At 63.6% G+C, this 13,332-nt stretch overlaps 2 protein-coding genes across 2 annotated transcripts; both read left to right on the top strand.

Annotated features, from left to right (window-relative positions):
- The first annotated feature begins 53 nt into the window (after positions 1–53).
- On the top strand, positions 54–6,333 carry RASSF1 (Ras association domain family member 1). Its single transcript, XM_080383953.1, has 6 exons — positions 54–1,281; positions 2,358–3,565; positions 4,693–4,797; positions 4,888–5,182; positions 5,707–5,822; positions 5,928–6,333. Exons 1-6 carry the CDS (start codon positions 1,032–1,034, stop codon positions 6,072–6,074), a joined length of 2,121 nt encoding a protein of 706 aa, XP_080240079.1. The 5' UTR covers positions 54–1,031; the 3' UTR covers positions 6,075–6,333.
- Positions 6,334–6,475: 142 nt separating this feature from the next.
- On the top strand, positions 6,476–11,612 carry TUSC2 (tumor suppressor 2, mitochondrial calcium regulator). Its single transcript, XM_080383959.1, has 3 exons — positions 6,476–6,810; positions 7,105–7,225; positions 8,840–11,612. Exons 1-3 carry the CDS (start codon positions 6,659–6,661, stop codon positions 8,903–8,905), a joined length of 339 nt encoding a protein of 112 aa, XP_080240085.1. The 5' UTR covers positions 6,476–6,658; the 3' UTR covers positions 8,906–11,612.
- The last annotated feature ends 1,720 nt before the right edge of the window (positions 11,613–13,332 follow it).

Genomic DNA, 13,332 nt, shown 5'->3' with positions numbered 1-13,332 from the left:
GGGAGAGGGGGAGGTTTTCATTACTCCTCTCTGCAACGACCAGAGAACCTGAAAAAAGAGCCAATAAGGCTGTGGTTACCAGAAGGACCAAGCCCTCGGTGGTCAAGGCCCGTGAGCTGGGGCGGGAAAAGGGGCAAAAAGGCCTCCTTGCCACCTCTCCTTACCTTTTGGCTGTTACATTAGAGCAGCAGGGGCAGGCAGAGGATGTGGTTAGCCCAAGCACCTCGCTGTGAGAAAGCAATGAGTTTCTCGGGTGTTTGTTACCTGCCATCTCATAGGGATGGTTTCCCCCCTCCCCTCCCAGGTGATGTGATATTAGCACCAAGGGCTTGGCCCCCTGCCCACCAGCATCTCTCTGCAGGGTGTGGGGGTGGTCTGCTGGGCCTTGGGGTGCCTTCCACCTTTCCCAGCCAGCAGCCGCTGCCAGAGGGCTGGGGCCTTGTGCTGAGCGTGGCTGGGAAAGGTTGGCAGTGCTGTGCCCCTTTTCTGATGGGGTGTCTGAGACACACCCCCCACGCCCCAAAAGCAGGCGCCCCAAAGCACGCCCCAGTGCTGTTGCTGTAGGACCCACAGGCAGGAAACCATCTTGGGTCCAGCTGCAGCCACAGCGAGCAGCCCACGCTGGGGGTGAGGAGTTTACTCCAAGCGCGGAGGCTCCCCGGGGGAGCTTCGGCTGCTGCTCACCCGCTGCCAGAGCTTCCCCCGGGCCCCTTCGCCGCTGGGAAACTGAGGCACGGAGTGAGGCTTGCCCCGGCCCTGGGAGGGAGCGGGGCTGCCCGAGTGGGGCCCCCATTACCCGGCGGCGGCTCCGGGAGCATCTTCCCCGCCTCCAGCCCGCCCCGCCGGGCTTGCCGGGACCGGGGGTGACGGTCGGGACCCCAGGGCGCCTGCGCGGCTGTCCCCCCTCTACACCCCGCTCCTGCCTCAGTTTCCCCTGCGGTGGCCGGACGGGGCGGCCCCTCCCGGTCCCCGCCCCAGCCCCGCTGCCGGCCCCCGCGTCGGCGCCGCGCAGCGCCCGCGACCGCCGGGCCATGGAGCTCATCGAGCTGCGAGAGCTGCAGCCGGATCCGCGGCCGGCCCGGGGCCGCCTGGAACGGACCAACGCGTTGCGCATCAGCCCGGCCCGACGGCCCGGCCCCGGCACGCACCCCGACCCGCGGCTGACGGCGGCACCGGGCGCCGGGCACCGCTTCGAGCCCCGGCGCCGCGGGCTCCACACCTGGTGCGACCTCTGCGGGGACTTCGTCTGGGGCGGCGGCAGGAAGAGCCTCCAGTGCCGCCGTGAGTACCGCGCCGCGCCCCGGGCCTCCCGGCACCCCCACGGGGCATCCCGCCAGCGGGCACCCCAACCACCGGGCACCCCGACAGGGCACTGGCCATCCCGCCACCGGGCACCCCCACCACCGGGCACCCCAACAGGGCACCGGCCATCCTGTCAGCGGGCACCACCACCACCAAGCATCCCAGCACCGGGCACCCTGCCCCTGGGCACCCCGATGGCACAACGGGCATCCCTCCAGAAAGCACCCCTGACAGGGCACGGGGCATCCTGCCATCGGGCACCCTGACGGGGTGCCAGGCTCCCCACCACCACACACTCCCAGCGGGCACTGGGCATCCTGGTAGTGAGCACCCTGACTGCGCAGCAAGTCTCCCACCACTGGGCAGAAGTATCCTGGCACCGGCCACCCACACCAGGCACTGAGCATCGTGTTACTAGGCACCCCCACCAGGTACCATGCATCCCAGTACCAGGCACCTGCACTGGGCGCAGGCATCCCAGCACTGAGCATCCCCACTGGGCACGGGCAGCTCAGTACTGATGACTCACACTGGGCATCCTGGTACCAGACAAGGCCACTGAGAGCTGGGCATCCCTGTACTGGGCACACACACTGAGCATTGGGCCTCTGGGCACCAGGCACCACTATCGGGCACCAGACACCTCCATACTGGGCACATACACTGGGAACTGGGCAGTCCCCTGCTGAATACCCCTTCAGGCACTGCACATCCTGGTACTGGGCACCCACACTGGGCAGCCTGGCACCATGTACCCCACCAGGTAGTGGGCATCCCAGTACCGGGCACTGAGCATCCCAGCCATCAGGTGCCCACACTGGCCAGTCCAGGGAGCACGGGCACTGCGGTGCTGGCCAGCAGCATGGCACAGCAGTGTCCCATGTGGGTGCTGCCCCCTGAGCCCGCAGCACTGGCACAGCATGGGCAGGCAGCTGGACATACTGGCACTATGCACCAGCCCTTGGCCCACCAGGCACCAGTACCCCCCCTGGTGCAGCCACGGACCCTGATACCCAGCGCCGTGGTGGTGACACTGTTCCTGTCCCCGTCCCCAGACTGCAGCTTCATCTGCCACTACCGGTGCCGGGCCTTGGTGCGGCTGGACTGCAGCGGCCCCCCGAGCACCAGCGATGAGGACGATGGCAACGAGCAGGCACTGGAGGACACCAACGTGGTAGGGCCTGGCCCATGTCTGCGAGGGAGGGCGTGGGCAGGGGTTGGCTGTGCCATGCTGTGCCATGTGAGGCCACGCCATGTCAGGGCAGGCTGTGCCGTGCCAAGCTGTGCTATACCAGCTTGTGTCGAGCCACACTGGGCTTTGATGTGCTGCTGGGCTGGCCTGTGCTGTGCCATGCCAGGCTGCACCATGCCAGGTTGTGCCAAGCCTTGCTGTGTTGGTGCTGTGCTGCACCAAGCCAAACGATGCTGTGCTGTGCTGTGCCAGGCAGTGTCGAGCCACGCTGCGCTGTACTGCGCGTGCCATGCCGGGCTATGCCACACTGGGCTGTGCCAAGCCATGCTGGCCTTCACTGTGCTTTGCCATGCCGGGCTGTGCCGAACCGTGCTGTGCTGTGCCAGGCTAAGCTGTGCCCAGCTGAGCTACGCTGGCCTGGGCTGTGCCCGGACAGTCCGTGCTCGCCGGGCCGAGGCACGGGCGGGTCCGGGCGCGGGTGAAATCACCGCCGGAAGCGGGACCGCGCCGCGCCGCCCCCTCCCACGTCACCCCCCCAGCCGGGGCGGGGCCGACAGCAGGAGCTGGGCACGGACGGGGACCGCGCCGAGCCGGGACAGCACCGCGACAGGGACCGGGCGGAGCCGAGCCGGGACAAGGAGTGAGCCGGGCCGAGCCGAGCCGGGACAGGCACCGGGCCGAGCCGAGCCGAGCCGGGACAGGCACTGGGCCGAGCCGAGCCGGGGGCGCGCGCCGAGCCGGGCCGGGCCAAGGACCGGGCTGAGCCGAGCCGGGAGCGGACCGAGCCGGGCCGCAGCCCGGGGACCGGCCGGGCTGGCGCGTGGCCGGGTGTGCCCGTGTGCCCGCGGGCTCAGCGGGGCCGCGGGGCGGGCGGAGCGGGCTGCGGCCGCCGCCGTGGCCGTGCCTGTGGCCGGGGGCTGCGGGGCGGCGGCGGCGCTGGCGCTGCGGCGGGACGGCACGGGGGGCAGCACGGCGAGCAGCGGCTACTGCAGCCAGGAGGACTCCGACTCCGAGCCCGAGCTCTTCTACACAGCCCGCACCTCCCTCGGTCGCCGCCCGCGCCGCCGCCAGGTCGGTCCCGGGCCACCGGCCGTGACGTCACGGGGGATGACGTCAGCCGGGGGGGAGCGCGCACACGGCCCCCGGGCTGGGTGCTGGGGGACAGGCGAGGGTGAGCTTGGTGTGGGGCCGGTTGTCGCCCCGTCGTGAGGAGAACGTGGGGGGCAGGCGGTCTTGTCTTGGAGCTTAGCATGGCTCTGCCGTGGGGCTAAGCATGGTCTTGCTATGGGGCAAGTGTGGGAGCAAATGTGGCCATGCCGTGGGGCAGGGTGGCTCTGTCCAGTTGGATGGATGCAAGTGTGGTGGAGCAAGCAAGGCACTGTGGGCTGAGCAGGGCTCTGCTGCCTGGCTTGGCCATCCCATGGCCCCCCAGGCTGGAGCTGCCCCCAGAGGGGGCAAGGGACACTGCTTGGGAGTGCCAGGGTGAGCCCCCTGGGGCAGTCTCACAGCTGTCCCCACCCCGTGGGGACCCCTGCAGGGTCGGGCAGTGCCTGCATGCCGCGGGATGGCCGGTAGGGCTGGGAGCCCCGGGTGCTCCCCAGCCCCCCAGCGCTGTAGGGACATGTGCAACTCCATACGGTGGCCCCGCAGCCCTACATAAATACTCATTAGTGGGTGCCGGCGGCGGGGATGCTGAGCCAGGATGCCTGTGTGTCCCCGGTGTGGGGCCAGTACTTGGAAGCAGGTGCTGGCGGCATGGATGGGCTGCACCCCTAGCCCAGCCCAGCCCTGCTGCCTGGGATCCTGGGGCATCCCCCTGGCAGTTGCCCTGGTGCTGGGCTGCCGGCACCCTGACTTGGGGATGCTTGTCTGATCTGGGGTTCTGGAAGAAGATGCCCAGCCCTGGAGTGTCCTCGCAGCAGGTTCACCCATCCCTGCAGCCCCAGGGCTGAGGGCTGGGGGCAGGGGGTGTCTGGTGCCAGTACCCCTGGAGCAGGGCTGGGGCTGTGCTGAGCTCAGCCATGCTTCTCCGGCACAGCTCAGCTCCACGCCAGCTGGGCTGATGCAGCCCTGCACAACTACCAGCATGTGTGTCAGCTGGCGTTCCAGGGTGGGCTGGGGGGCCAGCAGCATGCCAGGGCAGGCACAGGGGGGTCCTCCTGGCCACAGTGCTGCTCAGTCCAGCTTCTGTTGTGCAGGATGAGCCTAGTGAGTGGGAGAAGGCAGAGCTGGACCAGGCACAGGTGGAGCAGCGGATCAAGGAGTACAACAGCCAAATCAACAGCAACCTCTTCATGAGCCTGGTATGGAGTCAGTATCGGGTCAGTGTGGGGCCAGGGGGTCAGCGGTGCCCTGCCCTGGCCCCACTCACCCCCGCCACCGGTGTCTCCCAGAACAAGGATGGCTCCTACACTGGCTTTATCAAGGTGCAGCTGAAGCTGGTGCGCCCTGTCTCGGTGCCGGCCACCAAGCGGGTCCCCTCCCTGCAGGCGGGGCGGATGGGGCCGCACACCCAGGGGGTGAAGCGCCGCACATCCTTCTACCTGCCCAAGGGGACTGTCAAGCACCTGCACATCCTCTCGCACACCCGTGCCAGTGAGGTCATCGATGCCCTCCTCCGCAAGTTCACCGTTGTGGATAACCCCCGCAAGTTCGCCCTCTTCGAGAGATCTGAGAAGGATGAGCAAGGTAATGAGTGCTCTGGAGTATCCCTGTCCCTATAGTGGTGGGTGGTGGTGGCCTTATGGTGGCGGCATCCCCATGGCAGTGGTGTCCCCATGGTGGCACTGTCCATGGTGGCAGCATCCTTGTGGCAGTGATGTCCCCATAGTGGCAGGTTCCCCTGGGCAGCCACATCCCCGTGGTGTCACCATCCCTGTTACGGAGGTATCTGCCTTGGTGGTGGTGTCCCCAGTGGTTGTGGAGGTGTCCCCCGTGGCAGCAGTATCCCCTATGGCAGCAATGTTCCCCATAGTGGCAGCATCCCTGTAGCAGTGGTACCCTCTTGGTGACAGTGTCCCCTGTCACCATGGACATGTCCCCCATGGCAGCGGTGTTCCCCAAGGCGGTGATGTTCCTGTAGTGGCAGCATCCTTATGGTAGCAGCATCCCTGTAGCAGCAGTGTCCCCACAGTGACAGTGATGTCCCTGTAGTGGCAGTGTCCTCATGGTGGTGGTGTCCCTTCCGCCATGACATGTGGCTGCCATTGCAGTGTACCTGCGGAAGCTGGCTGACGAGGAGCAGCCACTGCGGCTGCGGCTGCTGGCTGGCCCCAGCGAGAAGGTGCTCAGTTTCATCCTGAAGGAGAATGAGACTGGGGAGGTGAACGTGAGTACAGGGACAGGGAGGGGACTGGCACCCACACCCCCAGAGGATGTGGCCACGGGGGAACGTGCTGTGTCCCCGTTGCGATGGCAGCCCATGTGCCTGCAGTGGGACGCCTTCACACTGCCGGAGCTGCACAACTTCCTGCGCATCCTGCAGCGGGAGGAGGAGGAGCACGTGCGCCGGCTGCGGCACCGCTATGCCCGCTGCCGCCAGAAGATGCAAGAGGCACTGGCCACGCGCACACCAGGGTGACCACCGTGCCACCCGTGCCCGTGGCCAGCCAGCGCGCCGGGACCTTCGCCTGCCGGCGGGTGGGGGCACAAGGCAGGGGGGGTGGAAGGGGGCACCCCGGGACCCACCGGGCCGACACAACCCCCGTGGGGCTGGCCCGGGGAGTGGGGTCCCCGGGGAGAACGAGTGTCCCCGGGGGAGTGGGTGTGCCCAGGGGGGGTGAGTGTCCCCGGGGGTAGGCGGGGTGGCGAGCACCAATAAAGGCATCTTGGTGACGAGGCCTGGCCTGCGGCGTGTCCTTGGCGGGGAAGCCGGAGTGGGATGGCTGGGACGGGACGCCACGCCAGGAGCCACCGCTGCGAGCGAGGCGGGGCGGCGGCGGGGGAGGGCACGGTCACGCGCCGCGCTCACGTGACCAGGGCAGATCCTCCCTCCCCGGTCACGTGCGGGGGGCGCTGCGCGTGCCGGAAGTGTCGTAGCGCGGCAGCGCACGCAGGGGCGGTGCGCTCGCTCGGTGTCGCCGGGCGGCTCTGGGCCGCTTCCCCCCCTCCCCCCCCCCCCCCCCCCCCCGCCTCGGTCCCGCTCCCGCCGCCCCCGCCGCCGCCATGGGCGCCAGCGGCTCTAAGTCGCGGGGGTTGTGGCCCTTCGCCTCCCAGGCGGCGGGCGGCGGCGGCGCTGAGGGCCCCGGCGGGCAGCAGGCCCTGGCCCGGGCGCGGGCCGCGCGGGCCGCCACCCCCTTCGTCTTCACACGGCGCGGGTGAGAGGCCGGGGGGCAGTTGCCGTAGCAGCCGGGTGGGGTGTTTCGCTGCTGGGTCGCCTCGGGCCTACACGGGCACCGGCAAGGCGCCGGAGGACAGGCCCTGGCCTGCGGCGGGGGGGACCGGGGGGCGAGAGGGGCCGACCCCGACAGCCGCTGCGCCGGCAGCGGCCGGCCCCCGCGGCTCTCCGGGGGTAGCGGTGTCGGCCCGCCCCAGCCCCCTCCCGGCTCGGGGGTTCCTGCGGCAGCTGGCGGCAGGCTCTTACCTACTCGCCTCCCCTCTCCTCTCGGCAGCTCCATGTACTACGATGAGGACGGGGATCTCGCTCACGAGTTCTACGAGGAGACAATCGTTACCAAGAACGGGAAGAAGCGCGCCAAGCTGAAGAGGATCCACAAGAACCTGATACCTCAGGTAGTGCGTGGAGAAGGGTGGGGAAAAGCGAGTGCCGGAAGTGCCACAGTGACAGCTGAAGACCCAGCTGTGCAGCACGTGGGCCTTCTTCCTCGGGGGCATCTTCTTGCCGGGCTTGCTGGGAAGGTGAAGGCTTTCTGCAGTGCCCCCCCCCCCCCCCCCCCCCAGCTTCTGCTTCAGAGCTGTGACTGCTCTGTGTCCTGGCTTACATGCACATCACAGCATGAGGCTGTGACAGGAGAGGCAGAGCTGGTGACACCTTCCAGCTCACGTTTCCAAAGGGAAGCGGTACTCCAGCCCTTTAGAGCTGCCAGGATGGGGAAGATAAGTCGCCTGGGTGTGTGTTGTGGGGCGCAGAGTGCCAGGCAGCCCTCCGTGGCCATGATGTCCCATTGCTGAGCACCTTCCCCAAGGTGTGGGGTGCTGTGCTTGCTCAGCCAGTGTCCTGTTGCTGCAGAGGGCCAGACCCCAGCTTTGGGAGCAGCAGCCAAAGCCCATCACCTGCTAATGAGAGTGTGTGTGTTCCCCCCAGACACTTGGCAGTGACAGTGGTGTTGACCTATGTGTTTTGCAAAACTCTCCTCTTAAAATAAGCAACTGTGGTCAAGCTGGGCAGGGGCTGGGGCACTGATTGAGAGTCTCACTACAAAAGGATAGCCTGCCTGTAGGGAAGCTTCTGGGGGTATAAATGGAGAAAAGGGGCGGATCAAACCAGGGCTGGAGAGAGACCCTGCGGGAGTCTTAGCTACATAAGCAGAAAGGCATGGCTTTAGCAAGTGCCTGGGGTGAGCTGTCGGTGTGCTCTGAGGGCTGGGCAGACCTCTAGTGGAACAGGACCCCTCTGAGTGCTTCACAACCAGTTATGGGGGGAAGCATACAGTGCCACTCCCCAGGCTGGCGTTCTTACAGAGGCGGGCTTGGGTGGTGGGGCTGACTCCTCAACAATGTGGCTTGAAACTCACCAGGCTGGAGAGAGCAGGTACTGGCACTAAATAGCTCTTTGCTAGTCCAGGCTTTTCTCTGGCTCTGCGTGTACAGGCCCAGCCCCAAGCCCCTGCTCCCCCCTCTCCTCCCAGCCCCCACCTGCCAGCATGTTCTCCCGGTGCTGTAACAGGAGAAGGCTTGAACAGGGCATGGGAAAAGCGCCTGTAGCTGGCGTGGAGGGAGTGTGCATTCAGCAGCCTCCCCTCTGGATAGAAAGCTGCTTTTCTTGTGTGCCAGCTGCCCTGGCTGCTTTCTCTCATAGAGCTCTTTTCATTCTTTTAAATCCCGTGAATGAAAGGTGCTGGATGAAAAGCCCAGACAGCCAATATCTGCCAGTCACGCACCAGCTGCTGCACGGGCAGTGCCTGGCAGAGCAGCTCCCTCCTTTCTCACCCTGCTGAGCTCCAGACCCACCATGTGTGGCAGCCATCCGTGTCGCCCTCGGCTCTCCAGGGACCGGTTCGAAGGGCAAAGTGCTTTCACCATGTGCTGTTCTCCAGGAGTACCTGGTGCCAAAGCAGCTTTATAGACTCCTGTTCCTTGAGGGTGTGGTATCCTCTGTTGTACTCACAAGGCTTGTGGCTGTTGTTGGGTGGTCTCTTCTGCTCACCACTATGATTCTTCTTTCAGGGCATAGTGAAACTGGAGCACCCTCGCATTCACGTGGATTTCCCTGTGATCATCTGCGAGGTGTGAGTTGCCAGACATTGCTGCCCGCAGGCAGGAGGCCCTGCCTCACCACCCCCAGCCTCACCAGGTGAGGCTGTGTTGCGTTCCCACCCAAGGAAGACTCTGACCGTGCGGCAGGGACAGGGGCTTTCCCCTCTCCTGGAGGTGAGGTGGGACAGAGCAGGCCAGGCTGGGCTTGGCTAGCACTCCTCACAGGAGATGAGTGGCCTTGTGCAACGACTGCTTAAAAACATCCTCGCTTGAGTCAGAAGACTTAAAATACCTTTTGTAGCCTCTAGCTGACATTTGATGGGTAACTGGAATTGCAAACAAGCTGCTGTGTTTGAGCTGTTAAAGGGAGAGTGAGCCTGCAGTTCTCACCAGAGAAAACCCTCTGCTTCTCAGGTATGCGGCCCAGGGAGAGCCAAGGCAAGGTAATGTGCTGCCTGGGGCCCCAAGGTCCCTTGGGCCTGGTGTTTAGATGGCCAGTGTTGAGGCATGATGCTTGACCATGGGTGTTAGGTGATGCTCCCCTGGATGGGTCCGTTGATGGAGGATAAATGGGGCAGGCCAAGGTGGGGCTGGTCTTGAAGCACATTTGGCTAGCTGCTGCGCTCCTCTTGGGAAAGGGACGGAGATCAGATGCCACTGTCTTGGACCTTGGTTTCTTCCCCGTGTATGTTTCCCATTTATGCCAGCTGTGGGGAGGTTGGCTTTGCCACTGCCTGCAGTCCCCCTTCCTGCAGGAGATCTCTGTGGTCCATGGCTACTGCTGATGGCAGCGAGGTCCCCAGCTCTGCAGCAGACATGCCACCCCTGTTAGCAAGTGGGCTTCTGCTGAGCCCTGTCCCTCGCCCACTGTGGGGCTGGGCTGCTGGGCAAGGTGTCTCCTCCCCCTGCAGCCATCTTGAAAGTACCTCCTGGTGGGGTGGGCCTTGACAGAGCCAAGCAGGAAGAAAATCATCTCTTCGTTCCCCATCCCCCAAAAACAATCGATTGGTATCCCTATCTGGCTTGGAAATCTCCCTGGCAATGTGAACTACGGTTCCTCCCGCATCACAGCTGGTGGCAGGAGGAGAAATGCAATGCACTTTAAAGGGAGGCTTTCTGCTCCATCTCTGAAGGTCCTGCTCTTTTCTCCTCTTTCCTCCTGTTTGAGAAGGTTGAGGTTGGCTTGGCAGCACCAAAAAGCCTCTCACCCCTGCGCGGAGGCCCCGGGGTGCTGAGCCAGCTGCCGCAGGGCCGGGGAGAGGCCTGACCCATACCACCCCTTGCCAGCATTATGAGCCACTGCCTCCCTGCTTAGCTGCCCCCAGACCGGGCAGGTAGAGGAAGACCGTCAGCGGTCACAGCGTTAAACTGGGTCAGAGCCTGCTCCCCACAGCAGCTGGCTTGGCTTTCCTCCTCTTTCGTTCTAGAACTTACTTACTTTCTAAGCACTTCAGAGTTTGCTACCTCGATTTTTAATTTAGGCTGCTGGCTCTTGGCTGCCAGCCCTGTCGGCCTCTGTGTTGGATATATCCATCCCCACACCCGCTGAGAGCCGCCCCGGGCGTAGGGCCACATTCCCAGCTTTGGGGAGATAACAGCAGCAAGGCTGTTGCTGTCTTCCTGTCACCACCTCTTCCCTCTGTGTCCCCCCACCCGCTGTTCCCATCGACAGGAGCGAGCATGGAGGGTAAAGCGGATGTGCTGGCTGCCACTGGGCAGGGAAGCAGGAGGGCAGGGCTGTGGTCTACACTGTGATGCTGGGCGCTTCTTTCAACATCTTTTGTTCTCCTGCTTGCTTGAAAGTCTTGTCTTAAAACAATCCCCCACTGAAGTGTTTCTTATTTGCACCACCTGCTCTCGAGTTTCTCCTGGGCTGGATCTCCCTAGGAAGGGCATCCCTTGGGCTCCACAGGAGAGCAGGAGCTGCTGTCCCCAGGAAGAGGAGAGGAGAGAAAGCCGCGGCTGGGCTGCCTGTGCCACCTTGCCCTGATGCTATCTGAGGGCATGGGAAGCTGCACCAAATCTGTCTCTGCTACAGGAGAATACAGGGAAAGTGGAAGAGGAGTGGGGAAGGGGCTGGTGCAGTTTGCCTGCCCTGACAGGGTGCCCCTTGCCTGGCTACTGGCCAAAAATCTGGCTACTGGCCTGAATGCCTGGGAAGGGGGGGTAGAGACTGAGACGAGCTTAGCAAGGATGCTTTTGTCCTCCCTGACAGGCTGCCCGCCCTTCCCCCAGGGCATCAAACATGCTTCCCCAAAAAAACACGCCTTCTCCCACCACCCCCTCCCCATGTCATTGGAGTGGCAGCAAACCTCTGGAGGCTGCCCACAAGCTGCGTGGTGCCCTGCTTCTTCCCAGGCTGGTCTCCTGAGCAACCAGCCCCCAGACCCCCTCCCTTCCGCTGGCCTGTAGCCCTCCTGCAGCAGGGCCTTGGGAGCACCTGGAGGGATCTAAAAATGTGAAGGTCGCTGTAAATAGTATCTGTGTCCACTGTGGTGTTGGATAAAGAAAAAAAAAAACAATTCCTTTCAAAATTATTTTTTTTTTTTTACAATTTCTGTGTGACGTGCTTTCCTGTGTGGATGTATAGCCAAACCATACTCACTGATACTAGGCTCCTTGCTCCTTTAATGTGTGGGTAGGACCCATGGATGTGGGAAATGCACACTGTTTATGGTCCTTCCTCCTAGTGCATCTGTCCACTTTTGTTAAATTTCAATAAAATTATTTGTAGACCCCACAAGTCCCAAGAGCTGTCTTACATGGGAGGGTGCGTAGGCGAGCAGCTGTGTAGGTGAGCAGCTGTGCTCATGGGTGGAGGGAGGAGATGCTAGGAGATCCAAGGGGAGGTGGGCTTTCTCGTGCTGGTCTGTTTGCTGCTGGCACTTTGAGACCCCTGTTTTTTTTGGGAGAGCGATGTTTGCACACTGGGCGGTACTGGTGGTAAAGGAGCCATGAGTCATGGCCATTGCCAGGTGCTCCAGTTTGGTACTGGTGCTGGCAGGAGCTGGTGGCTTTGTCAGGCTGTGACTCTGCTTATAGCTGCTGTGACATCCTTTAAATGCATAACTAAAATGTGTTTATATAAATATATGTAATCTGCTTGTTCAGCCGAGTAGGTCTGGAGCTTGGGCCCCCTCTCCCTTTCTATGTGGGGAGGGAGGCCTGAGGGACCTGGGTGTTGTGGGCTGCCCAGCTTCAAGCTGACCTCTTCCCATCCCTCCACTGGAACCCTGAGCCCTACGCCCTGCGGAGGAGAGGATCTGCCTGTCCACTTCTTCATCGCCTGTCCACTTCTTCATCACCTGCCCTGTCAAATCCGTGCCTTATTAATCACCGGGGCCTGATGACTTTCTAGAAACCAGCATGACCCCATGACCCATGATGGGATGCTAGTCGTCCATGGGGTGAGTGTGATCTCACTTTTGTGCCTTGTGTCCTGTCCCTGGCAGCCCAGCAAATGTTTTCCTGTAGCCACCACCACCTCTCATCATTTCCTCCGCACAAGCCGGCTCGGAAACGAGCTGCTGACGAAAGCTGTAATGAGAGTGAGTGGTGCGATGTGTCCTGCCAGCACCACAGCTTGTGGGGGACGAGGCTCTGGGACTTTTGCCCATTGATCTGTAGGGGCCCCAGCCCCAGGAGGGACAGATCGTGGTGGCCTCAAGGGGGACTGGGTGGACTGCACAGGGCGTTACAGCTCAGCGAGGTTAAACAGGGCAGTGGCTGTGTCCTGCCAGCACCGTGAGCATCTCCCGTGGCCACCCTGGTCCCCTCCTGCTGTGCCCACAGCCCCCAGCCCGGGGCGCAGGTGGATGCTGACCTTCCCTCTGGCTCCACCGCTGCTCAGTCACCAGCCGAGCTCCTCTTGCACCTCGCCCGGACCTGTCTGGCATGAGCGGGTGTGACTAACGCCCTGTTATCTGGCACCCGCGGGGGATGTGCAGCCATCGGGTTGCCTGCGTGGGGCAGCTCCCCGGCTTGGCTCACCCCAGCCACTGCCCCCGCCACTGCCACCCTGTGTCCCCTCGCTCTCGTGCCTGACTGGGAATGGCTTCAAGTCACCTCACGCTCAGCAGGGCGAGAGCCCAGAGGGGAGGCTGGATGTAGCCAGCTGCCCCCTCCCAAAATCCAGGGTCTTCACTGTGGGAAGGGAGGAGGGAAGCCGAGGCAGGCGATGCCGAGCCCTCCTGCGGGGCGGCAGCAGGAAGCTGTGCTTCATCGAGGGCTTCCAGTCCTCTCGGCAGCGTGGAGCTGTGACTCCTCAGGCCACCCTGCTGCCGGTGGGGCTGTTACCTTTGCTGTGTGAGGCTGTGGAGGATGGAAAATTTTAGCTTGTTTACTGCCTGCTGGCACTGGGATTTCTTGGCTACCCACAATCTCTCCCGAGGGCTTTGGTGGCCAACGCCTGGCCAGTCCCTGCCCCTCCTGGCTGGTGCTCAGCAGTGACCACAGGCTGGGCC

Source organism: Falco punctatus, assembly GCF_963210335.1.
Source record: "Falco punctatus genome assembly, chromosome: 4".
Lineage (NCBI taxonomy): Eukaryota > Metazoa > Chordata > Aves > Falconiformes > Falconidae > Falco > Falco punctatus.
The sequence above is the reverse complement of the archived record's forward strand: the minus strand, read 5'-3'. Positions and strand labels throughout refer to the sequence as shown.